Source organism: Platalea leucorodia (assembly GCF_965183815.1).
Source record: "Platalea leucorodia genome assembly, chromosome: W".
In the NCBI taxonomy this organism is placed as follows: domain Eukaryota; kingdom Metazoa; phylum Chordata; class Aves; order Pelecaniformes; family Threskiornithidae; genus Platalea; species Platalea leucorodia.
In genome coordinates, this window is record NC_138859.1 from 31,879,078 (window position 1) to 31,906,851 (window position 27,774).

Consider the following 27,774-nt stretch of genomic DNA (forward strand, 5'->3'; position numbering starts at 1 on the left):
ATAAATATAAGCTCTTAATCACCATTAAGTGAACCAATTTGGGTTGCACGAATGATCAACACTGAAGATTACTTGTTTAAAATTAAATAAACCAAGCCATTTACTCACCATTGGCAGCCTGGATTGAAGCATCTGGAGATCATCATAACCATAAATCTGCTTAAAGACAGATAAAAATACAACATCATTTAACACTTTTCTCTGACGCTGACCTATTTGCGGCTTTAAACAGAGTTTGACCTAGGCCCAGTCTATTTTAAAGGTGTGCAGCTATACATCGCATTGTACCATCATGGCACATTGTAGCATTTTAAGTCTAGTAGAGCTAAGCTTAAAATGGCTTGTCACTCTGATGTTGTTTCTTGGTGACAGCAGTCCTCTGAGGAGAGTCTGACTGTCCCATCTTCAATACTGTTTTCACAGATGCATCATTCATCAACTTGTGAAAAATCTACAGGACATTCAGATTTGGAGTAAGAGCAACAGTCATCTTTGCTGCAATCATTACTTCTGAGAATAGCAGGATTTAAGATTTGATGACTAGACCACAAAACAACCTATGGTATCCCCTCACATTCAGTGTGATACAGAAAGATTATTAGAATAAAGTTTCTGATTCAAAAAACAGATGACCAAAAATATGTTGATCCTGGTCAGACATCAAAAAGCTATGTGCAGTCTTTCAAAGTATGACAGACAGGACACATGGCACATTTCAACCATTACTATAGTAAATCTATACCAGTAACACAAACCTGAATGAGTGTAATTTTACTCAAAGGGCCTAAAACCTGATACCACTGAAAACCATAGCAACATGCATGTTTAGCTTCAACAGCAGCCAAATCAGGTCTGTACCAACAGTTCTGCAGTTTGCTATCAACAGTAAACCCCCACTGAATATATTTCATATATTCTTCAGCATTTGGAACAAGAATTCCAGGTGCAACACGTGCCAACAGAAATGCCTTGGCATAGACAGCAGCAGGTCTGGAGGGCCCACATGCACCAAGGGTTAAGCAATCAAGGACAGGAACAATTAAATTGCTTACTGGGTAGGCAGGCAGAAGTCCTCCAGGTCCCACAATATACTGGTTATGCAACAAGGGTGGTACACCTTGGGGCAGGTTTGGGGGAGCTTTGCCTGTAGAACCAAAATACAGACACTTTAACAAGTCTTTAGAGAAGAAAAGGCTTCAGCATTGAGACAAGATAGCTCACAAGCCCTGGCGGCTGCACTGTCATAGCTTGTAAAGAGCAGAACTATGCCGAAGAATTTTGTGCTGGTTGATGAAAATGCTCAAAATAGCCTGAAGAGTTTAACCATGCCTCAAGGAAGGGAAAGCACAGGCTACTTAAGACTGAAAACAGTCCCATCAGAGAACAGTCTGATTTCATCATTTACTTTGTCCAAGAGGATTACAAGAATTACAGAAACTTCTCCTTTCCTCAGTCCTCTCCTGAAGGCAAAATTTAGGCATTGTTCTCAATCTAAGAGAGCAAATTCTCTCCTTTCATTTTCTGCTCTGTCAACACATTCCCCCTTATTGCCAGAAATAGACTGGAAAGCACTAAATGTTGCCAGCATACTTTTTGTGGGTGACTTATTGCAGCTGGGAATAGCAAAGAGAAGATTATTGAAACAGTTTCAGTTGCCTCCATGAAGCAGTGCTAGTAAGCCGGGGGGGGGGGCACTTTGGCCAGTCATCAGACACTTCATTTATAAGGTATGGGAATGAGAAATCCTTCTGTAAGCAAGTTTGATCTTAATATTTAAACCATTTACTTCCCTCCATAGGATTTCCTTTTAGCAGTTCAGGTTGATTAGAGAAGCAAGAGAGAATTTAGCATTGCTTCCACTTCAGTGCAAGAAGCCTCCCCACCTTCTCTCTGTGGACCCTTTTTCTGAAGTGCTGTTTGCTGTGGAATGACCCAGACATCAAAACACTTTTTTCCTTTCTGTAGATGTGGCAGTAGGGATGTGGCATATGATAATGAGGACACTGCAGTATATTTTGATACTGCCTAATGTGAACTCATAGCCAGGAGCTGATCACAACCTGGAATACAAACTGGGTGAATCTCCTAGCCCAAAACTTCCAAAGTCAGAACTGCTCTGGTGTCTATTTATAAAGCTCTTTGGGGATGGAATATGTGCTATATAAATGCCACATAACACCCTAACAAATATTTCAAATACAAAAAACCAGGCTATTTTATTTTATAAGCCAGCAAATAAAGCATGCTGAAAATGCTAGTCAAGAGCATGGATTTCTTAGCATAGTTATGGCTGGTGAGATGCTCAACTGACAGCCCTGCTGACTGAAGTCCTCTGTCTATCCATGTGATCTGTTAATATTGCGAACCTGAAGACACTAAGGGAGCTGCCCGTGTGGTAGCAGCTGGTATAGACACACTGGTAACGCTCAGGCCAAGGCTGTTTGTAGTGTTCATACTGCTTGCCATGCTGACAACCGAAGAGGTGGTGCTAGTGGCTGAGGTTGAAGCAGTTGAAAAAGTTGTTGAGGGCTGGAGTGAAGTTGTGTTCTCAACACTAGCGTGCTAGAAAGAAGACAAAAAGAATGAGGATCACAGAGCAAATAAACCACAGTGGAAGATGCTGGGGGTGGGGTGGGGTGGTGGTGGTGTCAAAAAAACCCCCAACAATCTTTTAAGTAATGGCAGCACATGCAAAAGATATACATTACCTATATACCAAGCAAACAACTAAGTTGCATGCTTGCGATTTTTAAGTATTCAAAAAAAAAATTATTATATGAGTTAAATTCAAACTGCTATATAATTACAAAATTATATTACAGTAACTCAAATGTCACTCCATTGCATTATTTCTGGCCTTTGCTTGTATATTCCAGTACTTATGTTAAATAAACTCCTATATTCTTCCAAAAGACAGTATTTGTTTTCAAAATACAGGACACTGCTATCATGACTTCCTCAATGCACTTGTGGAATTTAAAAGAATAGAACTGTAGTGCCCCACAATAGAGTCAATGTGGTAAACTCAAACACAGACTAGATGTATTACAGGAACACATGAGGATAAAGGAGTTCCTGGTTTGAATCCAGCACAATACAGTGCCTTAGCTGTAAGCTGATCACACTTGCAAAACAGTGTCATCAACACACAGAAGCCAAAATAACTCTGATAACAGAAAAAAAGGACATTTGGATAAGTGTGAATTTTTAAGTTACATATTCAGTAGGGATGGAGCATTACAAACCAAAATACAGGCATAAAGAAAAGCAGTAACCTATCTGCACACCCCAACCGGGACTGTACAGAAGTACCCCATCACAGAACAAGGCAGTGTCTGACTTTCGTTTGTGTAACCTCATCTAGAGCACTGTATTCACTACCATTTGCCTTGTTATCTCAAATGCATTAAATACACAGGAGACAACAATGCCACATGGTAAACTCTAAAATCATCTGTCATGAGGCATTTGTCATGACATGTATCATTCCATCACCTGCATTTTTCCAGCTAACCCCTCCAGTGGAGACTGCTAACAGTCCACATTTTGGAGCAGTTTCAGACAGCCACTTCTAAAGATTTTTTTTTTTTTTTTTTTTTTAAATACGTTTGTTACAAGAAATTCTTTCTTTATTCCATTCCTCCTTGCTGGTATGAAAATTTCCTCTGCAGTTGTGTGACTGGCAAGTCTCTGTAATAGCTATTCTTGATCTAGTACAAATCACAAGTGGTAAAGACTTTTTTTACCACTAGAGGGCTGGCAGTTCTTCTTCCATGAGATAAGGCTCTTGTTTTGGTTCTTAGTGTACTGGGACACAATGAACTTTAAGAGAGGGTCGTAATCATCAGATAAACTGACTATAAGCCAAACATCTGTTGAAATGCAAATAGTACTTACTGCATGTGATGCACTTGAAGACAGCACTGAGGCAGGGGAGAGGCTGCTCTGATGATTGGAAAGGGAGCTAGAAAGAAATTGCAAGGAATTAATAAAATTATTTTTTCCTAGAATTATTTTTAATATATATTATATGTATATATACACATATATATACACACAAACACAGAGTAGGTAGTACGATATTAGTTAAAGAATAAAAATTGTAAGTGCATGTATACACATACACACACGCAGTAGGTTATTAGTTAAAGAAAAAATTGTCTGTAAGGGTGTGTGTGTATATACACACATACACATGCATATATATGTGCGTGCATATACACACACACACCTCCCTACAGGCATTTTTTCCTTTAATATCCTACTACCTTTTAATGAAAAAAACTGAAGTACAGAGACAACTATTACTAACAAGAAACATCTAAAACACCATTCATTTGTATTTATCAATTTAGTATATTTTTAGAAAAACAATAGTTGTTTCAGGAATTATGTAGCAACGACTCCAAGACACAAAGCCCAAAACCAGAAGAAGGTTCATACAACACATGGCTTGTTTCTCATTCTTTCCCTGAGCAACTGCTGCTGCCTGCCATAGGGCACAGGTATTAATTAGGTGAGGCAGTGCTTTGGTTTGACTCACTATGGTATTTCTCACATTTTAACCTGCATAACATTATTTCAACCAATTACAACTGCAGAGTATTTGCCCCATAACTCTGCCAAAAGCCCCAACACACTCTTAAAAGACAGGGCTCAAAAAAAACCAGCAAATGAAGAACATCTGTGAAAGCCCAGAAATTAGCCATACTACTACAGAATCTGGCAATTTAATCAAGGCCAGTTCATACCACTACACCCCAAGAGACATTTCCTCTTTGAAAAGATGAATCAGAACTATCAATTCAGTTTTATACATACACTGTAAAATATGAAAATAAAGAATCCCCTGCTGAAAAACATCTGCAGATAACTTCATTTTAGGGAGCAACTCTGCTTTAGCACCACCTTTTTTCCCTAGCTGACCAGGCCTGTGAGCTTTTGGCAGCAGTAGCACCAACATTCATCTGTAATCCAAAGATCTTTAAATGTCTCCCTGAAAGGTGACTGAAACTGGTTCTTAAACATTTACACTGACAAAAGTTATACCTTACGTTTGAGGTCAAGAATGTAACTTACAGCACAGTATGGAATAAACAGAATGAACACTGAACAAAGGCAAACAAAACAAAGCCATAAAAAATATGTATGGTTTGGTGCTCAAAAAGCCCCTCCTTGTGTGAAATCAGAAGCAAGAGATCCTAAACATAACAAATATTTTAGTATTCTCTATGGAAATAGCCACAAGAAAATACAGCAGTTTTCATAACAAAGCTGCAGGATAAATTATATGCCCTAATTTAAGGGCAAACAATTCTGTCAGCTCTTCAAGGTGTGGGACCAGAATAAATCTTGGCAGTTTCATAGATTAATTTTACTTCGATTCTTTAAAACTGTTCCCCATCTGCAGGAACTACAATGACACCACTTCAGGCAGCAAGGAAAGAAATAGTTCAGTCCAGCATACAGTTTTAAACCACTCCCTCGCCCACTCTCCCCAGCTCTTCTAATAAGCCTTAATTCACCATCTGACCTATGGTAGAGAGACAGACAAGAGCCATGGGCACAACCAAGTCAGACATGCTTGGAATTCAGGCATCATCTTTTCATGGCACTTGGTATCTGCCCAACAGCATCAACCCTCCAACTAAAATTTCTACCAATGTACACAGCTTTTCAACAAACAAATGTGGGGAAATGATGTTTCTAATGTGGATGGAATAATTATTGTTATTTGACATATTTACCATTTCATTCAACAGAAAAAAATAGTGCATTAAAAGAGAATCAACCATGTCCTAGCTGTGAAAAAGGAAAAAAACCCTGATATTCCATCAAAATTAGTTTCTTACACTAACAAATACAGTACAAAGGTGAGTATTAAAAATATAACTCAACTAGTATAACCTCAGGATGTCACCTGCCTGAGGATGAAACTCAAGTAACAGGCACTGAGAAAATTAGACAGATAGTGCAAATGAGCTAAGCTGTGCTGAATGCACTTCCAGGAACACCAATCTGATATTTCAAAGTGTCTTAAGGAAATGTCTTAGGAAAAAAGAAAAAAAAACAAAAAAAAAACCCACAAACCCACACACTTTCCCTGTGGAATTATTTCTGTTTTTTTAATTTTAAGAAATACAAATATAAATGAAACTACAATATTTCAAAATTAGCCAGGAAGTAAACTGTTAAGGAATGATTTCAAACATGCTACACTAAACAAACAGCAGGCACTGTGGACAAAGTAGGAAAAACAAACTGGGGGAATCAATTTAGCTGGTATGATTGAAGCAAGAGCCCCTTGAAACACAAAGTTGTTTATATACTGTGAAAACTTGAGGGCAGCAGCTGCTCTATCATTAAGAGGCAGCCCAGAGCTCATACTCTGCAACCAGAAACATCCTGTTCTCTTCTGTATCTCTCTCCTAATTCTAGTTAATGACAGAAAAGGGGACCCTGGTGTCTGACAGCCCCCACATGCAATCGCCCTTACATTTGCCCTTTCCCCAAAATTGAACCCCTTTCAGTTTATCACAACTCCTACTGTACCTGCTTAACTGGGAAAGTGAGCTGCTGGCCAAATCACTGGATTGAGGCAAGCTGGGCAACGTTGCCACGTGCTGCGATGCTGAAGGCAGAAGTGAAGCAGTAGTGGATGCCACGCCAGGCAGAGAACCAGCAGAAGGTAGTGAGGGAGAAGGCTCTGTCTTAGGTGCTGGAACTGATGAAGTAGCTGCAACAAGTTAAAAAGAGGCATTCGAAGACAAATTCCAGCATACCTGACATCCCAGCCTGGATTCAGGAACACAGTAGTGTTCTCCCCTTGGTTTACAAAATCCTGACCGTTAAGAACCAGTAACAGTATCAAGCAGTCTGGCTATTAAGGAAAATTCAAACAGCAACAGAGCTACCATTTTTTCCCTTTAAGCTCTTCACCTATAATAGGTTCATAATTTTCACTGCTACACGTGTAGTAAACAACAGTCTTCTGCACTTCACCTCCTGCTATCTGGATTACTAGCTTTTGCCCACAAGTCAATCCTCATTTTAAAATTCCTTGCATTTGGTTCCACAAACAAAAGTCATTTGCGCTTTTCAAGGCACTGTACAAATCTACTTTTACCTACAGCTCTGCTTCTTCATTCCAACCTACTCAGCACCTTTGATGATTGAGACTGAGATTGCTGGAGTACAAGGGCACACATAACTTATCAGTTTGGAGTACTCAGTCAAACGTGTAATGCAGTAGAATAAAATAAGTTACAATAAAAGGCCACAATTGAGCACAGCATTAAGCATTTTTAATGGCTAAAGAGTTGTCAAATATTGAATTGCTTTATTTGACCTAAATAACAAAAAGTGTTTAGCTTTAATATTATTTTTTAGGCTACACAGAGTAAAACTTGTTTACCACAGATGTGCCTTTCCAAAGAATCACTATACTATAATAAGACACTGAACAACTCTACTGCCCGACATAACTCCCATCTGTTTCTACACTTACCTCTTGCCCTGCAAAGGTAATATAAAGAATTAGAGGCACTCACCCACCAATAAAACTCAGAGTTGAGCCCTGCCTTCTGCTGGGCCATGCTTCCATACCACAGCAGAGACCACTACCCAGTGGATCATCACTAACTTGCAATGCATGTGAAGACAGTTTTAGAATGGTCACCAAACAAAAGTCAGATATATGCTTGGAAGTTACGCATCACAGTTTGTTAACGTTATTGGTTTGGTGTCCTCGCTAAATGACCCAAGTCAGGTTGCTGGACTGGGTGCTATGCAAACAGAAATCAAGAGGTCTTGGCCTTGGCAATAAGCATGAGGGTAACTGACAACAGAGAAGGAAATTCAAGTGACAAACAGAAACATAGTTATGAAGGTGGCAACTATATCACCTGATACCTCCTGACAAGATTCATATAAAAATAAGTAAATAACATTTACAACTCTCAAAACATTTAGAGCAGGGTTCCCTTCTTGAAGTAAAAGTAGATGTCCTCAATACAAGGGACAGAATCACCATCTTCATTAAGACCCCTTACAAGATGCCTGAACACAATGTGCAAGACAAAGAAAACCAAGAGACAAGTAGGATGGTCAGAATTATAACACATCATTCATGCTTTGAACTTAATTCACACTGCTGCCCTTGAAAACTTCCACAGAGCAGCACATAAAGGTCAGAAGAGTGAATACTATAATTATTTTAACTCCAGGAAAAGAGCTGTAGGGGTGCTACAAGTAAAATACCACATTAGAAACAGGCCAAGATGAAGATAACAGTAACGCCTGTATCAGAGTCAGTACTGTGTTACTGTTACTCCACTGCAAGACAGCAAACTACCCGGCAGAGGGAGCATGTTAGTCGCCCTTATTCCCCACGGGCTTGTAACAGGGCATAAGTAGCACTATACCTAGTAAGAGGTGTGTTCAAAGAACGTGACTGACTGTTTCATTACAGCTAAATGCTACTTGCAGCTTCCCAACTGAGAACTGGAAGAATTGCTAAGAAATTTTATATTGATTTTATATTTTATTTTAATTTTATATTAAATAATTTTTGGCAGGTAAATTCAAAAGGAAAAGCAGCAGCAAAGCAGCTTCTCTAATTCTAAGACTGCTTAGGTTTGTAGATTTAATAGGGCTGCTTTCATACTCCAATTTTAGTCAAGAAGCAAGCAGTGTATCCTATGCAAGTACAAAATAAACTCAAATGGGTCAGCCAAAAATTAGTCAGGGAGAACAATATAAAACCTTAAACCAGATGTCACTGCTACAGTTGTGCGCACAGCACAGTAAGGAAAGATCAGAAAGTCCTGTGCACAACCAAGTTTTGTAAACTTACTGTCAAGAGTTGCCTGTGTTCTAACACCACTGTGCCCGTTCTGTAAACAAAGGAGAAATGAATTAATAAATCATCTTAGAGGTATATTAAATTTTCAGACTGAATCACACATCGAACATGCTTCATGCAAAATTCTATACTTGTTCTAAATTGAAAGACAAAAAAAAGGCAGAAAATTAACTTTTTACTGCCTTTAACAAAACCACATAATAGTTGTCTCAAGTGCAAGGTGTCCTGAACATACAGAATCCCATACACTGCCCATACTACACCCATCAGCAGGAGACCTTCCCACGTACTGTATATAACATAAACTTCAGGTTCACACCGATATGAAAAAGAATTGCATTAACATACAGGAAATGGTTGTGCTTTTGATCTAATGCAACTCACAATTTTAACTATCCAAGTTACACAGAGACGCCAATTTTTTTCCATTGAAAGATAAGACTTGAGAAGCACCAGTTGCTTTTTGGATAACGCTGGAGTACAGAAGTGGATAGTCTATGCTTGATCCTCACCAGTACATACGAGCTAGTGCAGAAGACAAGTGTGACTGAGCCATTACATAACAAAGGCCAGAAGTAAATAAACTTACAAACTCTCACAAGTTCCTTAAACATTTAATAAATTAAGTTCTCTTAAAACAAACCTACATTCCATATACAAAGAGAGTAGGTGCTTTTGAATCTCCCAAGAGAGATCCTCTCTGTCCTAGATTAGACCTCTCCCTATGCTTTTTAAAATAAAACATGAAACTAATTCCCACTGGTGTTTAAATCCAACAAAAGAGTAATGCTGGAGGGGCCACAAACAGTTTGGGATCCATTTGCTAGGTGCCATATAAATTTAATAAATAATATACCTTTGGATAAAAACTGTCAAGTTATGGCAAAATACCATGACTAACATTTACATACAGAGATAGTTCCTTTTTTAAAAGCTAAGCTTCAGGGAAGGAAACTCAAGTAGAATGTTAAGTGTTACTAAGAAAAAAGGTCAAACAGCAATTTAAGATGTCAAAATCCATAAAATCAGAGGCTCTTATATCCCAAATACAGTATGGGCAAAAATGGCTACACAGTAGGAAAAGCAAAAATAAATAACAGGGTGGGCTTGGGAATCAAAAATACCACTTGGCTTGGTTAAAAGTATTAACATAGCAGGGTAATACAAGTCTAACACTGATAAGAATATCTCACTTCTTCAAGGTCTTATTTCTGAAATTCACTCACCGTAACTGCAACAGGGGTTGATTCAGATGGAGCCATGGAGCTTTGGTACGCTATCCTACTATGCACAGAAGTCTGGTCATAGGAGGAAGTTGTTGTTACTGGGCTAGTGCTCTGGGATGAGCAGGTCAGACTGGAAGAGGTGATGGCAGAGGTTGTGTAGGTGGACTCCTGTACTGTATTGGATATTGGCAAAGAGGTATTCAAAGGATCACTGGAAAAAGTAAAAGTTATTTATCATCTTGGTAAATGACATATTAAACACCTTCATGAAAATATCAGCTCCTATACAGTTATCTAGAACTACCCCTAAACATGTAGTCAAATCTACATTATTTATACTAGAAAATCTAATAATGAGGAAAAAAAAAATATATAATTTTGCTTTGGTCCCCAGTAATCACTGCTTCAAAACCATCAGCTGCACTAAGCACCATTCACCTTCCTCCTGCCAGCCCAACCAAAACAAGAGTTTACACACAAGCACTTTTCAGTCATGTTATTTCCACCTTCTCAAAGGATAAATTAATGATCATAATCTCTCTTTTTTAAACAACTAGATCTATAAAATCTGGTATATGATGAGAAACACCCAGTCTCTTTTTACAATAGAATTCTAACTTTACAGTAGCAGTCTAACAGAATGAACTATGCAAAGAGGAAAAAATACTTTAAAACATGCAGGAGTGTTTTACTTTCTAAACAGCTTAAATCATTTATAGAACTAGAAATTAATGTGAAAGTTCATTTTTACTAGTATTTCTGAATTAACTTCAGGAAGCTTTTTACTGAAGCCAATTTTTGAATGAATAAGGAAGAAAAAAATGAGTTACTGGTACGTTGGCATTTATCATTGGCTATTTTAGCATTTCAGTAAGAGCTTCTGCATACTGCATACTGAAAGCCTGGCTTCTTTTCTCATCCCACAGAAGCATCAGATCTGTAATCTGTAATCTGGTGCCAATCTACTAACACACACACGTATGGTACAAGGGTCATCTCTCCTGGATCAAAAGCAGAAAAATTCGGGTTGTGTGGAACAAACCCACAAATTTGAAAATCAGGACAATTCTATAAGGGTAGCTTATTATAAGGTTATTTACATTCATGTCATCTCCAGCTTCACAACGACCCATCCAAGGAGATTTTGATTATCATTAGAAATTTCTCCTTTAAGATGCCATCCACAGAAAATAGCCTTACAAATCATCATATTTCCCCCTCCCATTACATGGTAACTGCCTTGATGTTTTTGGCACAAACTTGACCCCCTAAAGAAGACATGTAAGAATGCACAAGGGGAACTCACACATACTTTACAGATTTTGAGTACAAGCTATTGCTGGTCGCCTGGCTGGTATTCTCACTGCTTGAAGCTGATCCAAACTCTGGGAGTGCAGGCTCTGATCCAAACTCCAGAGCTCCAAACTGAACATTTAACCCTGTCACATCTGCTGATCCAGGCATCTCCACTGCAGAGGCAGGAATCTTAAAGGAGGAAAAAAAAGCCATAATTCCTTTGCATGCACTGTCTGTATTAAAAAGATACCAGTAACTGACACCCTTCTCCTCCCTTAACTACAGGCTTCTTCAGTTACTGGCTCAGCCTTCACTGATAACTAGATCTGCAACAACCCCCCAGTTTACATCACATAAATTAACTACATTCTTGTAACCTGAAATTAATTCATTGATTCTGTGCTCTGATCAGGAGCTGAAAGAGTAAGCCATACTATTCTACAATATCAAAATGTCATCCATGTCCATCCACCTTCAGCCAACATTCATCTTGTGGCTACTACGTCAATCCAAAATCACTCAGCAACAGTCATTTTCCACACAGAGCAATCAGATATGTGACTGGAAAAGACAATCCAAAAGACTGTATTTTGGACCTTGAAACTACCCAGCTTAGAATTTCCTGCTTTATAAACAAGAAATATACCATGGTCTTTCCTCTCCTTCTCCCTAGCAACTTATATATAGAACAGAATCATTTAGGTTGGAAAAGACCTTTAAGATAATTGAATCCAACCGTTAACCTAGCACTGCCAAGTCCACCACTAAATCATGTCCTTAAGTGCCACATCTACAAGTCTTTTAAATACCTCCAGGGATGGGGACTCAACCACTTCCCTGGGCAGCCTGTTCCAATGCCTGACCACCCTTTCGGTGAAGAAGTTTTTCCTAATATCCAATCTAAACCTCCCCTGGCGCAACTTGAGGCCATTTCCTCTCATCCTATCTCTTGTTACTTGGGAGAAGAGACCGACCCCCACCTCGCTACAACCTCCTTTCAGGTAGCTGTAGAGAGCAATAAGGTCTCCCCTCAGCCTCCTCTTCTCCAGGCTAAACAACCCCAGCTCCCTCAGCCGCTCCTCATAAGACTTGTGCTCTAGACCCTTCACCAGCTTCCTTGCCCTTCTTTGGACACACTCCAGCACCTCAATGTCCTTCTTGTAGTGAGGGGCCCAAAACTGAACACGGTATTCGAGGTGCAACCTCACCAGTGCTGAGTACAGGGGGACGATCATGTCCCTAGTCCTGCTGGCCACACTATTTCTGACACAAGCTTTTATATGTTTTTACATTTACTAAGGACAAGCCACTACTCAATTACCCACCTTGGATGCTGGAGTTATCCTCCGTTTTGGTTGTTTTATCTGTTTCTGCTGGGTTTGATGGGCCGTCACTGCCCGGTTATTCACAGATATAGTGGGGAGCTGTAACATTTTGCTAACAGCTGTAGAGGTGTGTACTGGTGATGGCTCATGAAGTTTTACCTGGGAGGAGAAGGACTCCAGCCCAGGAGGAGGAACAGGAACTGCCTGCATTTGTTGTTGCTGTCGATGGGTCAGCTGGCTCAGAACTGGGGATGGTTCAGGCTGGGATTTAAAGTCTGGTCAGCATTGGGCAAAAGAAATATCAAAATTAAAGCATTAAACTCCGTTCTTCACACTTCTACTCTTTATGAAAGAATCTGGGTGACTTGACATACTCGACAGCTTTGATTTTATAGCGTGTGCAAGTCTCTTTCAGACATCACGAGTTTCACATTGAACATTACCACTGCAATAATAAGGCCAACATTTGATATTCTCTACTTTAAACAAACAGCTGCAGGCAAGCATTATTTAGCTTCCTTCAAAAATATGAAAACAAACCTATCTATACAGTCACATAATATTATCACACATTAGTCCTCAAAAACTGTTATGAATTATTTTAATCAAACACTGCAAGTTTCACTGCAATTAACTGTGCCAATAAAATGTGATTACTTCCAAGGGGTCTAGAGTTGCAATTTAGAGGTATTATGAGTTAGGATTTCCTGCCCCTACAAAGGAGAAGATTTTCAACGCAAATAGGAAGTCTTCTACCATCTCAATCTGGCTGAAAGCCAAGAGACACTGGAAACTGACAGTTTTTTCCAAGTCTTCCCCTTTCATATTTTTCAGATGCTGAAAGCCAGGCAGTGGATCAGAGCACTGGTCAACAACCGTAACAGATCCACAGCATTTGCAATGTGAAGGTATTTTTATTCAGTTGGTGAAGTGCATTAGAAAGCAACTTAAAATGTACATAAACATTTTTTTCAGAATTGCTGCGTGTTAAAGATTATAACTGTTACCGAATTGGCTGCTTATCTATCTGGAAACATATACACATACACAAGAGAGATACAAGAGCTATCACTCTTCACAGTGAGAAAGCTGCTAGGAACTACACTGCAAAAAACCAAGTTTGTGTCATTTTCACTGTTTCTACTAATTTTACTCAATTAAATGAAAAATCCATAGAATTATGAATAGACAAAATGGGTAAAGTGTATCATTCTCAGCACACTAGGGAAAGAACACAGAGGTATGATGCACATTATGAAGAAATTATACAGTACTCATTCAAAATTCACATAATGGTTAGAAGAGAAAAAAGTGGGGAAAAAAGAAAATATGGTACAGCCTTATAGTCAGATAGAAGCAGCATAGACACAATGAAAATAAATATTTTCCAGGATTTATTGAGAAACAAAGTCATATCAAAGTTCCACTTAAATATTCAAGCACATTAAATCAAAGATGTCATTACATGAAGGCTCAAGAACTTCTAAAGATGCAATAACATTTATGGATAGACTTAAGCCTATCAAAACTTAGTTTGTTGTATACTCATAATGTCTATTACCAGCAAGTAAGTGTAACTCTTACAATGTTGTAGCCAATTGTATAATTAGGATTACATTTTTTAGAAAAAGTCTTTCATTAAGGCCAACTGTCATTGGCATTAAGAAATCTTACAGGGTAACAGAGAGAGAAAGAGAGAGAAAGCTATGTCAAAGCACTTACCAAACTGACTAAGGACTGAGGACTGAGTAATGAGTGGTTTTAGATCCCAGGATGATGTGGTAGTTGTGGTAGTGGTGGTAGAGCTACTATTGTTTTGTTGAGAGGTAAGCTGACCCAATCCTGGAGATTTCAACTGGTCCAAGATTTGGGATCCAGTAGAGTTTGCCAATTTAGAGGATCCAAGTTCTCCAAAGCCAGAACAAAGAACTGCAGACTACCAAAAGACAAAAAAGAAGAGGGGAAGGAGTGAAGTATTTAATAATTTGAACATAACCATAGGGCCAATACCTACAGCTGCTATTTGGCAGCAACTAAAACCTCTTCAGCCCTAGACTACTAACAAATGACCAATAAAAAATTCAGCAGTTGTAGCATATGGCCAGATCTTTTCTGATTATCACTGATATAACTTCCACCCCTGTGACTGCAACAATACTGATTTACTTGAATCCACGCATCTCAAAATAGCATATATTTACTAATAGTTGAACTGATTTTCAGAGAATAAATAAGTGCCCAATTTCAAGCCCTCACAATTGACTCAGAAATAGGCAGGTTTCTACAAAAAGCAGTCAGATATGCACTTGGAAATAACACATCAGAGTTCTCTGGAATAGAACTCTTCATTATAAACAAATTATTTCATCCTAAATCAGCATGCAGTAAACACATCTGCTCTCTACTCAAAAATGAATACAAGTACTTCATGTAAACCAAGAAACAACTACTTGCAAAACCAGGAAAAAAAAAGTAATTTTTTTTTTGTGTATATGAATCATAGAATCATTAAGGTTGGAAAAGACTTCCGAGATCATCGAGCCCAACCATTAACCTAACTGCCAGGTCCACCTCTAAACCATGTCCCTAAGCACCACATCCACAAGTTTTTTGAATACTTCCAGGGACTGTGATTGCACCACTTCCCTGGACAGTCCATTCCAATGCCTAACCACTCTCTCCGTGAAGAAATTTTTCCTAATATCTAATCTAAATCTCCCCTGGCACAACTTGAGGCCATTTCCTCTCGTCTTGTTGCTTGCTACCTGGGAGAAGATACCAACCCCCACCTCGCTACAACCTCCTTTCAGGTAGTTGTAGAGAGCAATAAGGTCTCCCCTCAGCCTCCTCTTCTCCAAACTAAACAACCCCAGCTCCCTCAGCCGCTCCTCATAAGACTTGTGCTCCAGACCCTTCACCAGCTTTGTTGCCCTTCTTTGGACACGCTCCAGCACCTCCATGTCTTTCTTGTAGTGAGGGGCCCAAAACTGAACACAGTACTTGAGGTGCGGCCTCACCAGGGCCGAGTACAGGGGCACTATCACTTCCCTAGTCCTGCTGGCCACACTATTTCTGATAGAAGCCAGGGTGCTATTGGCTTTCTTGGCCACCTGAGCACACTGCTGGCTCATGTTCAGGCGGCTGTCAACCAGCACCCCCAGGTCCTTTTCTGCCAAGCAGCTCTCCAGCCACTCTTCCCCAAGCCTGTAGCGTTGCATGGGGTTGGTGTGACCCAAATGGAATTCTTAATTCCATTCCTTCAACATTTGCAACCTGAATTTTACAAATACTGAAACATCTCATGAAATGACCAGTACTGGAAAAGTTGTTTAACCTGAAATATTTACTCATAAACAATATTTAGAAAGCATAAGACAATTTTACCAGACTTTGAGGAGAATAAGAGTTTACAGCACTGGAGCTGCCAGCTCCTGATGCCATCTGGGTGCTGTGCTGAGAATTTGTGAAGACTAGGGCTTGGCCAAAGGTCTGCTGCTGGGGAGCCTCAAATGAGTTGCCTTCTGCCTCTTGGGTAGAAGTCACAGGCTTTTGAAGCAGTGTTACCAAATCAATGCTGTAAGAAAAAGCAAAGTTTGGCTGGAATAAACATGATGATTAGGCTGTGCTGAAACTGAAGAAAGCACTGACAATACTAAAGCTGCTGTACCAGCAACAGAATTATTACTGATTAACAGTCTTTTCAAATATTGCTTGTCTGCCATACAAAAAAAGAGGTAGAATAGAGGTTTTTGCCAGAAAGTAATATTCTGCTCGCTGAAACCTTCCACTACAGTTAGAATATAAATTATCTTTGCACTCTTTTCAAACATTATCAAATTTATAATATCACGTATCACATAAATAACCTATATGATTAATATAACCAAGTAAATGGAGACAAACCATAAAAGATACATTATGTTTAAGTGGATCCTGCCTGCAAGCCCATTATATATATTGATAATCCACATTTTCTGTATATCACACTATCCCTTTAAAAAGAGCAAGGGATCAAAGTCCTACCTCTGTATAGGGTGGGTATGAGGACAGTAAAGAACAAAGCCACACATGCAGCGATTAAGCAATGACATGGAAGTCACAAGAGCAGCAGAAATAAAAGCTAAGTTTCTCAGATAGTAGGCACATATCCAAAATTACTCTACCACACATACCTGAGCAGGATGAGAAACATGAATTTTCTTATATTTAGCACGGCTTACTAACCCCTACCACATGTTTGGCACAGGTTTATCCAAGGAAAAGCAAAGCATTCAGACAATAAAAGAAATCTACTCCAAAAATTCTGACTTAAGTTTATCCTAAATATACTGCAGGCTTGGGCTGAAGAGCTGCTTCCAGCACTTTCATTAGCATAGATTTCTTAATGCCCAAACCTTTCTTATGGCAAGGAAAAAAACAAAACAAAAAAAAAAAAAAACCAACACCCAAACCCAAAAAAAGGCAAAAAACAAACCACCACACACCAGAATTTGAGTTGATGAACTAAAATATTTTCTAACATAATTTGAGGAACATCCACTGGAAGAATATTTGCATTACAACAATGAACATGTGAGCATATCACTTTTAAGAAGGAAAGGAATATAAACTGTAGGCCAGCTGACACCATGCCTCCTCCAGATCACATCCAAGTTATAAGGAAAATTTTGCTGCAGTCTGGAGTACAGCAGTACAGTTGTATCAGGATGTTTGGGACCATTAGGCCATCTAGTTTTCAGATCTGATGCTATCCAACTACCGAAGTCTTCATCACACAACTTCAACCTGCTTCTCCTGGGACCTGAGGCTAATGCAGGCAAGTGATTCCATATCATCATCAGCAGGGCATTTGGTGAAGACAAATGCAAGCAAAGGCAGGCAGCAACTGCCATATTTTTGGTTCTCTATCTGAACTCTATATCTCAGTTAAGGCAATTAATTGTGATGCTTACCAGGAAATTCACCTTCTTGCCAGCGCAAGCTTTCTGTTAACACATTTGTCAAAGCGCTACGTTCTGAACACTTCCCGCATCTACAGGGGCAGGCTTTCCATTTTCTGGACAGCAAAGCCAGAGCTTCCTTTTCAATAGCAGAAAACTTTTCTTCCCAGCTACTTTTGTTCCTGCCTGTAAGCAATCTTTGTGCAGAAGACAGGGTCTTCTCAGTATTATACTTGTGGATTTGGTAAGTTTGGCTCCACTTCTGTAGTCAATAATAGGTAACACAGGAAACTCACAAAACCAACTATTTGCAAGCAAGGCTTTTGCAATTTTGAAATTAGCTTGACCAATCTCTGACCAAGGCTGCCCTGTGTTTTATTCAACATTTTATACGCACAAACTAACATTGCTTCACCAAGCAGAAGGTTTTTAAGGTATAGGGAAAAACGTGGAAGAGGAGCTTACCTTTGCCCAGGAGTCACGTGATTCTCAGCTGGAACAGAGGAAGCAGTGAAGACTTTTGTTTCAGAAAGCTGAAAAAGGGGGGTGGGGGTGGGGTGGGGGGTGTATTTTAATCATACACATGCTCACACTTCATTGCTGCGACATCTGCAGAAATTCTTGGTCATGCACTTTCAAGACAAAAGTAAAGTCAAACTACCATTACAACCAGTTATGCTGCAACTCTACTTAAAAAGTCAAAAACACAGTCAAACTTCAGTAAAGTCCTCTCCACAGAATCAAGTACCAATTTAATTAAAGCGTTAGGAAATTTGATCTACTGAACACACACAATGGTATACCAATGTAATTACATCAGTTTGGGCAATAGTTTAACTGAAAAATATACCAGTAGAAAGTAATTAACATGACAGTTGGTATATCATCAGTGTAAAGATACCTTGTGCAGACATAATTTAGGACTCCATAGAGCAGCTCTGACAAATCTTGTTGCAGAAGTCTAACACATTGCACCGTTCCCACTCATTTCATGTATCCCTATGTTTTACATTTCAGCTCCCATCACCAGCAGAGGCAGGTTTGCACTCAGATATGTACACTGAACTACCATTCGTGGTTCCTTTTCGGCATTTCTGCTAGGGGTGGCAATAACATCTTAAACTGACTGCTCTGTGAGCATGAGTTTGAAAACAATAATAAAGGGAGAACCATGTAATTGCTTATACTAGTATAAGCAGTCAGACCATCCACAGCAGAAAAATGTACTGCTTTCACCATACTGTTAGAATAAAGATAAATGCTTGCACAGGTAGCTGGGGAGGGGGAGCTGGTTGGTTGGGGTTTGGGGGGGAAAGGGGGTGTTGTGGCTTAACCCTAGCCAGCAACTAAGCACCACACAGTCGCTCACTCACTTCCCCCCCTGGTGAGATGGGGGAGAAAATCAGAAGGATAAAAGTAAGAAAACTCATGGGTTGAGATAAGAACAGTTTAATAACTGAAATAATAATAATTGAAATAACAACAACAATAATAAAAAGGAAAACAACAAGAAAAAGAGGAACAAAACTGAGGAAAAAAAACAAAAAACAAGTGATGCAACTGCTCACCATCCGCCGCCCAGCCCGTCCCCAAGCAGCGATCACTGCCCCCTGGCCAACTCCCCTCAGTTTATATACTGAGCATGATGTCATATGGTATGGAATAGCCCTTTGGCCAGTGTGGGTCAGCTGTCCTGGCTATGCTCCCTCCCAGCTTCTTGTGCACCTGGCAGAGCATGGGAAGCTGAAAAGTCCTTGACCAGTGTAAGCACTACTTAGCAACAACTAAAACATCAGTGTGTTATCAACATTATCCTCATACTAAATCCAAAACACAGCACTATACCAGCTACTAGGAAGAAAATTAACTCTATCCCAGACGAAACCAGGACAGGGGGTGATTTTGGTTTGTAGGGGGTGGGTTGTTTACTGTTCTTTTTTTTTTAAATAGCTTTTCTTTTTAAAAAAATAGTAAACAGCTACAACTTCCTAGGGCTAATTCATTTCTATTGTGTGGTGGTGCATCCCCCTCCCTTTCTCTGGACCACCTTACGACCACAGGGACCCCTGCCAAGGCTTGGCCTCTGAGCAATGAGTCTGGCCATCAGGCGCCCCTTGGTCATACCAGGCACTCTTGCATGGTTGAGCTGGGGAACAAGAATGCCTTGATCTCACCTGGCATAATCAGTCACCCCTTGACAGCTTGGGAACACCTCATTGTGGATCGTAACTCAGGCGGATAGGTACAGGAGGATGGTACCTTCCTTGCTGAGATTAATGAGAACTCAGCAATAACTGACCGCAGCTGTGGCCAGAATGGAAATTTACTGATGCCTAAAGTCAATCATCTCACAACCCTATAAACAGCAGTACCACGGGAGACCCTTTGAGCTCTTCTGGACTGCAGTGGGCTGCGCCAGTATTTCCCTCTGAGTGGGACACCTCTCAGAGCTGCAAACTCTTAAGTTTGCATACGGAGGCCTGGCAACAGGACCTGGGCTGATCTCCAGTGCCCTTCACTCCTTGAGGTTCAACCCTTCGCCCATTGAGACAATCATTGAAGTGAGTATTTCACTGAACTCGAGGGGAATTTTTGATGGGTATCTTTATCTGTGCATATCAAACTCGCAAGATATTTTAAGAGGTACCTTTATTAGGCCTATTGTGTGATTGTGTGTGTATCAATACAAATATTATAGTAAGTTTTATTTAATCACTTTGTAGATGCTAGAGTAACCAATGATTAGTTACTACTAAATTCTTGTGATTCTCTCCTTGCTGTGAATAAACCTAAATTGCTGCTAAATACATATAATCCTTAGACATAAACCATTGACCAAGTCTGAGACTAGGATTGGATCCAGCCACACCTAGGCTTCTCTCTGAGGAGTTTAGAAAGCAAGGGGGTCCATTCCGAACCTCGTGACTCAACGGGAGGGCCTCCTTTACTCCCCCCTTGTATTCCCTTCTACCTCAATCTTCCTCTCTCTCTCCATATATTCCATTCATTTAATAAGTAATAGAGTGAACCTTGCCATCGAACTTTGTTAAATCATCCTTTTATAAATTAAAACCACTATTTGCAAACATCCGTGGCGGTGATTATTTAAGCGACCTAACCGCTCATTCGCAACATATTGACAGGAATACTTGCAAACCAGAATAGGTCTTAAGCCAGTACAGGTTAGGTTTAACAAGATAAAGACATGCATGTATAATGGTTATATTTTAAATTAAATTTGCAAAAAATCACCCTTAACTACTTTGGTGTAGCTTTGTATTTAGACTAAAGAATAACTGACCTATTCAAACACTCACAAAGAATCCCTTTAGAATGTGACATTTGAATACAGCTCTTTCAGGAAATTATGCATTTTTAATTGCATACATTGCTAGCAGCCCAGTTTAAAGGACATCACGGGCATGAGCTAATTTCATCTGCCATCCCACAGGCAGCTCTACTGAAAGCACATATATCCCTGAACACGGTCATCTGATTGGGATTCTCCTAGAAAACACTGTTGATTTAAGCAGGACGCAGAAGGGCTGACTGGGAGCAATCACTTACCACTCAGAGGCAAAGTTCAAAAGTTTCATATACTCTCCTAGCACCCGCTTATGTGCAACACATTGTGTCATGAAAAAATAAGTACCACCACAGTTCCTCCCTCCATTTCCTTCCCTTCCCTTGCTGCCAATACAACGTACTTTAATCCCATCTTTCTAGAACACAACTCTGTCCTGTGCATAATGCTGCCAGTTCGCAACTCTATGCGCTGACCGAAATGAAGAAAGAAGATTCAGCTCAAGCATATTTCCAATTAAAAAGGCTGCTTCTCTATTGTTCAACCCTTTCCCCACTGTACGTGTTATTCTAGAACAACATGTACTGTACTTTTTGTAGTGTTATGAGACTCCTGCATTATATGGCACAAGGAGGTCAGCTAATGGCACAAGCAGCAGATTATGGTCTGCAATTCCTTGGTTAAATATTAAATTCTTTGTAACGTCAACAGTTTCTTACACTCACATAACCCTGGATAAGACTAACTGTGGCCAAAACACTGATGAATCCTGAAAACTAAGCAAATCGAGGAGCCTGAGGATGTTTGTGACAACGCAAAAGCATGCTTGATGTATGAGAGAGGAAATGTTCTCTTCAAGTGAACCAGCATGCAAAACAAAAGTCTCCAGCTACCAGCTTGGCTACATTGAAGTTTACCCTACACCCTGTGGCAAACTCACTGCCATAAGCTCCAATCAAGCACCTAATTCAGAAGTCTGCTGGGATTACGGCATTTGTCAAAACACATACTTCATGAAGCAGCAGCTGAAAAGTTTTATTACACAGATGTATTCAGTATTTCTTAGAAGTAGCATTATCAGCTCCTAACAAAGTTATTTACGCTCACCGTACACTACACTTGCAAATCTTTCACTGAGGCTCTGGCATTTTCCCAGAACTGAATAAACAGTCGTGAACCATTTGCAAATGTCGGCCTCACAAGGGTATTTCCTCCATCTGCAGTGAAATGCCTGTGCTTTTCAGCTCCTGTTCCTATGATAAAAATCATTCTCCAATCACCAAACAGACAATATATTTAACAACTAGCTACCAGCTCCTATTAGCCAGTTGAAAGGTGAGGAGAACAGGAAAATATACTCCAGCATCCTCATAAAAACTCAATATCAACAAATCAGAAATAACAAAACCTTATTACTGTTTTGATATGATGTACTGAAGTTAAAGAAAATAAAACAAGTTCTCATGCTGCTTCCTAGTAAAGGAAACACTCCCACTAAAACACACTTTTTTCCTTTTTTTTTTTTAAAAGGTGTTTCTGTTGTTTCAAATAAAAACTACAACTACCAATATCGTACAGAAAATGTTTGCCTTCATCCACTTTCCAGCAATTTGTACATATTCTATTTCTCCCCTTCTGATAGTTTCTGTAGTTAAACGTTATTTTCTTTAAATAGGAGAATATGATCACAATTTTAACAGGAAAACCCAGAGCCATCTACAGTACCTCAACATTTGTCTGGTCCTTCATTGTCCATGCCCTGAATATCCCTTTAACAAAATATAACCTCCTATTTTCACTGCAACTAGTTTCCACTCTATTTAAGAGCATGCTGACAACCTACTATACTTGCTCAGTACTCACTACTAAAGACAAATACCAGACAGGACTATTAGATCACAAAAATCTAATCCTTCTCAGGTCAAACAACATTAAATTTCACTCACCTGCTGGTAACTTGTATCTGACTAGAGAACACTACATTTAAACAAAAATATTCTTCAGAAGAACACCTGGTCTTTGTCTGCAGACAGCAAATACATCAGCTTCCTTAGTTGTTTTAATCATTAGTCATGCTGCTAGAATTGTTTGTTTATTATACATTTAAATACACAGCTCCATTTTCCAGCCACATGTTCATATTATGCCTTTGTCTGCCAGACTAAAACCAGAGCCCATTATATGCTAATAAAGTAACCTTTTCAGATTCAGTAAACTAAAAATCTCACTCTCAAGAACCTCTTCTATCAGTAAATAATTTTCGGCTATTTTCCACAATTTTTGTTTTGTAAAAGCAATACATAATTGGACGCAGTACTTCAGAATCAAGTTCAGGAGAGTCCACATACAGAAATATAAATCAAGAATGATTAAGAGACAGGGAAGAGTGCCTACAGGCAAAGAGACTACAACAGCTTTTTTTTTTTTGCCACAGCATCAGTCCTTTAGGAGATCATGCTGAGCTGTTCTTTTTTCATCATCCACTACAACCCTGAAAATTTTTCAGTTGCTGCTTTCCAGAAAACAGCCCCTTGTTCTGGAGGTGTGCCTTTATTCGTATAAAGCAAATGGGCACTTGGCTATATTAAAGCATTTTTCATTTGAACAGGTCAAGTCTAGCAGAGGTCCAGATTTCTCTGCATGACTGGCTTACTTTTAATTGCCATTCCAATAGTTTTTGGATTTTCCACACATTTTATTCAGCAGTGATTTTTATTTTTACTTCCAAATCATTGATAAAGGCACTAGATGGCATCTGTCCTGGGACTGGATTCCTTTATAGTCCTCCTAGAAATGCCCACGTTCAATAAGGGTCCTCCTGCAAAAGATTTATTTGCCAAAATTTAAGTGGATTAAAATCTGCCTTGCAATGTGTTTTGTGATAGTATGTAATTATTTTTAGAACAAAAGATGTAGATCAAATCTCTTACAAGGACATACTCTAGCTTCACAGTTAACTTGCAATTTACTTAAAGACCAAGATCAGGTTTATTTGAAGTGGACCTATTTTCCATAAAACAACACTGAATGGCACAAGCTGTATTCTTACACTTCTATTTTATTTATATCAGATGAATTAATTTTTCCTTTATTTTTTCCCCAGGCATGTTTTGGGCTAATGTATCTGCAGCTCGCCATTTCATTCACTCTTTCTGAACATCAGCAAACGAACAACTTTCTCCTAGGTTACACGGATTTTTCCAGGACTCTAAAATTAATAAAAATTAACAACAGGCTAGAGATTTCATCTGCTGCTCTTTCAAGATTCATGTGCAAATTACTCAGGTTTAATAATTAATTTAAAAAAATCCTATCCCTAGTCAGCATTGCTCAACACCCGTCCCGTACTACAAATGCTGTACTGTACCAGCATCAAACAGGGGTGAGAAACAAGGCCAGAAATTTTCACTATCCTCAGGCCCTTAGTCTACCTCTAGCGTATACTACAGAAATAGAGGACAGGTTTAAAAAATATGTCAGCTTTCAATGGCAGTAACCAATACAGAAAACCTAGGAATGTTAGAGTTTCTTTTAATTTTCTCAAAAGATACAGCCCTCATTAGGTAAAGACAGAGTTTTCGTATCTGTTATATGAAACATTCACACATTTCTAGGGATAACACTGACATGCCACCCTACAGGAGGAGGCAAAAGGGATGACTTCCGAGACAATCTCTTGCTCTTCTGAAAATAAACTTGAAATAATGGATATTCCTATAAAAGATGAAAAACTTCTTAAAAGCTAAGTTTTCCTTTCCATATTTCTTGCTACTTTGTTTTCTGAACTGATTAAGCTTTAATACAATAACTGAAAACTTAAAATCACAAATGCGATTTTCACACGTGATGATCACAAATGCCAAATATTTTGCAGACATGAAGACATCTCTTGCCTGATAAAGAACGAGAATGAAAATTGTTGTAGTACTTTAGACAACACATCATGATGAAACAACAGGAATAAAGCAATTAAGTGCTAACTTCAGCATACTACTAGCTCCTTTTTTTATTATTATGAACATGAAGGGGACTAAGTGAAACAGTTATGCAGATTTCAAACAAAAAGCATCAAATGAGGAGTCTAAAGTTGATAGTAAGCTTCAGCACTTAATTACATAAAAGTCTTGTGATAATATGACTTTAAATCCCTACACAATAGTAGGGGGAAGTATGCAGTTAACACCCATCAGCATTGAGCAGTGGAGAACTATAATTCACAAATACTTAATTTGGTATAAAACTTTAAATTTTATTATCTATGAATTGTCCACCCAGCAAAATAAATTAATATTTCTTGATTCAATTTTATTTTAAAAATAAGCTTTCTAAATATATATATATATATTTTAAACAGGAATTACAGCAAGAAACCCAGTAAGAAATTGCATGCATACAGCAAAATATTACTTCGAACATTTAGTTTTTGAAGACAACACAGAAACTCTGCAAAGGGTAAATAATGAATGGGTCTATCCAACAAGGTACACTTACATCTTCATTCCAGTCTTCTGCTGTCCATTCTTCTATTGAGTTTTTCCACGCTCCTATTGTAATTTGAGGAAGGAAAGAAAACAGTTACAAGCTAAAAGCACAATGTCGTATTTCAACCCTTCTGCTTTATAAGCAATCCTGTTTTCATTATTAGTGGAACACAAAGCGAGGAGATGGTGGTTGGAAACATGGGAAGCTCTAGAAAACTGGTCTGCAGATTTAAAATTTTGGGAAGGCTGGTTTTTTTTTTTTCCCCCCCCTTTAATTTCTGATTTCGGGAATTTCTTAGCCACTATGGTACCAGACATAATTTACACGAACGCATGTCTGCAACCAGTGATTAATCCCAAACATTGGAAGAACTTCCTCCTATGTCCCCAATGACAGTGAGAGGTTATTCAACCCTCCCACCGGATCTCCCAGTTTCATGCACAAATTCATACAGAGCCTGAACAAAACACAACCACAACACCTGCTCTGACATCCATAATCCTAATTTCAACATATTCAAATTCCAGACCCAAGCTATGCCTCTGGAGGCTCCTTTCCAACCTGTTAACTCTCTCCTCAGGGCAGAACAATCCCAATTCCTTCCCCTGATAGAGCAATTTTATTTTAAAACATATATAATTCATATAATGGCAGCAGAAGACTCAATAAGCTTCCACTGTAGCTGCAAAACACTTCTTCCCATAACTTGTGGCAGAGTTTATTTGGCGAACACTGGAGCACAGCACGCAGTCCACAGCATGGGGCAATGGGAAAACTACAGGAAACGATCCTATGGATGCAAAAACCTGATCCCTTCCATAGGAAACAGCAGGCACAGGCATGCAAGAGCAATAAATGTACTGAAGGCCTTGCCCACCAGCATAAGCATAGGGAAGGTTATCCCAGCAACAACCAGAGCCTTCAATTAAACTACATAACCACGAGCGAAGAAAACACCAGCAGTAAAGTTCCTGCTACCATCACCTTTGATCAAGTACAAAAGCAAAAGAACTACTGCTTTAATCATCTCCTTTTACTTAACCAGAAACCCTCCGAGACATTCATTCAGAAACAAGCCCCCTGAAGACAGCATCAAATCCAGTTCGTACTAATGCCATCACTACATTAGTGCCTTCTTTTGTCCACCTTTACAAAGCAGCACCTTGGGCAGAGGAGGGTCGAATGGCACTAATCCAGTGAGGCGAACAGGCCTACCACGAAGATATACACACAGTGAGGAGAAGAGAGGGGGTTTATACCTTGGAATCCAAAATTATTTGGCAGGTCCTGAGCAAGGTAACATCTGCTCTGTGTTGGCTCTGTGGAGCAATATAGAGTTGCCTGAAACATCTCATGCTTACATGTTACCAAACAGCCCCTAACCAGGAGGTTTCTCCATGCTGCAAAATACTGAGGCATTTGAAAAATAACTAATAATCATATCCAAGCACAGAATTACTACAATGCCTCAAATTTCTAGACTAATCCACATGTTTCCACAGAAATTTTGGAAAGGAGGAAAAGTCCAATGAGCAGCAGTTTTCAGAGAAACAGTTGATCTTCTTTCCCTTCTCCTGACCAGCACAGTATCCCTACCTCTGATATCTCCTCTTTAAAGAAATACATCCTAGTATTTGCCCTGCTTATATTTATCTCCCATCAGTCAGAGCAAGGCCTGCCTCTGTAGAAGACAAACCTCGTGCTGGTGCCAGAACTCTAACAACAGAGCTTGGAGTCTGCTAAAACAAACACAAAAAGAGTTCAGACATCAAGCCCAACTCTTGAGCATCCCCCACCCCCTTTGGGAGACCAAGCCTGTTTGGAATAACATTTATGACATTTTCCTGATATTCAATTTAAACATTTATCCGTTGCTCCTACTTATGAACATGGTTCTGTGTGTTTACTCTTTTTAAATACTGAACACAACCCTTCACCCTTTTATTAGTTTACCCAAGCTGCTAAGTTTATTATTGTTGCTTATTAACACACTACCTTCCCAACTCAATCCTTCCAGCCTCAGTTATTTCACTGCTCTGCTCTGCATTAAACCCAGTTTGCTAATGCCTTCCTTCTATTCATGGGATTCTAAGTCTGATCTTGCCGCAAGTGTATCAATTTCCTTTTAGTCCAAAAATCCACCTTGGCATTATTGCAACTCCATATATCCTCTTCCCAACCTTTACCCCCATGCCTTGCAAAGCATCACAATTTAAGAGTTCTCTGTTTTCTACCAAAATTATGCTTTGTGTTTTCAAGGATCCTTGTCATAGCAACTTCAACCTAGATGGCTATCTGTGACTCTTTCCTGTTTCCCTTTGTAACAAGTTTAGTTTTA

At 39.3% G+C, this 27,774-nt stretch overlaps 1 protein-coding gene across 3 annotated transcripts in view; it reads right to left on the minus strand.

Moving 5' to 3' along the window:
* LOC309601791 (ubiquitin-associated protein 2-like) overlaps positions 1–27,774 on the minus strand; it is a 75,239-nt gene that overhangs the window by 17,808 nt on the left and 29,657 nt on the right. For 2 of the 3 annotated variants that reach the window (XM_082334915.1, XM_082334917.1), the window contains exons 9-21: positions 25,446–25,498; positions 18,116–18,183; positions 16,095–16,284; positions 14,433–14,646; positions 12,711–12,985; positions 11,402–11,574; positions 10,090–10,300; positions 8,855–8,894; positions 6,553–6,736; positions 3,898–3,964; positions 2,367–2,562; positions 1,053–1,144; positions 109–159 (exon numbers count right to left, since the gene is read on the minus strand). In XM_082334915.1, the coding sequence (XP_082191041.1) occupies positions 109–159; positions 1,053–1,144; positions 2,367–2,562; positions 3,898–3,964; positions 6,553–6,736; positions 8,855–8,894; positions 10,090–10,300; positions 11,402–11,574; positions 12,711–12,985; positions 14,433–14,646; positions 16,095–16,284; positions 18,116–18,183; positions 25,446–25,498 (1,814 nt within the window). The remainder of the gene's footprint in view (positions 1–108; positions 160–1,052; positions 1,145–2,366; positions 2,563–3,897; positions 3,965–6,552; positions 6,737–8,854; positions 8,895–10,089; positions 10,301–11,401; positions 11,575–12,710; positions 12,986–14,432; positions 14,647–16,094; positions 16,285–18,115; positions 18,184–25,445; positions 25,499–27,774) is intronic. The other variant, XM_082334916.1, reaches the window with a different exon arrangement.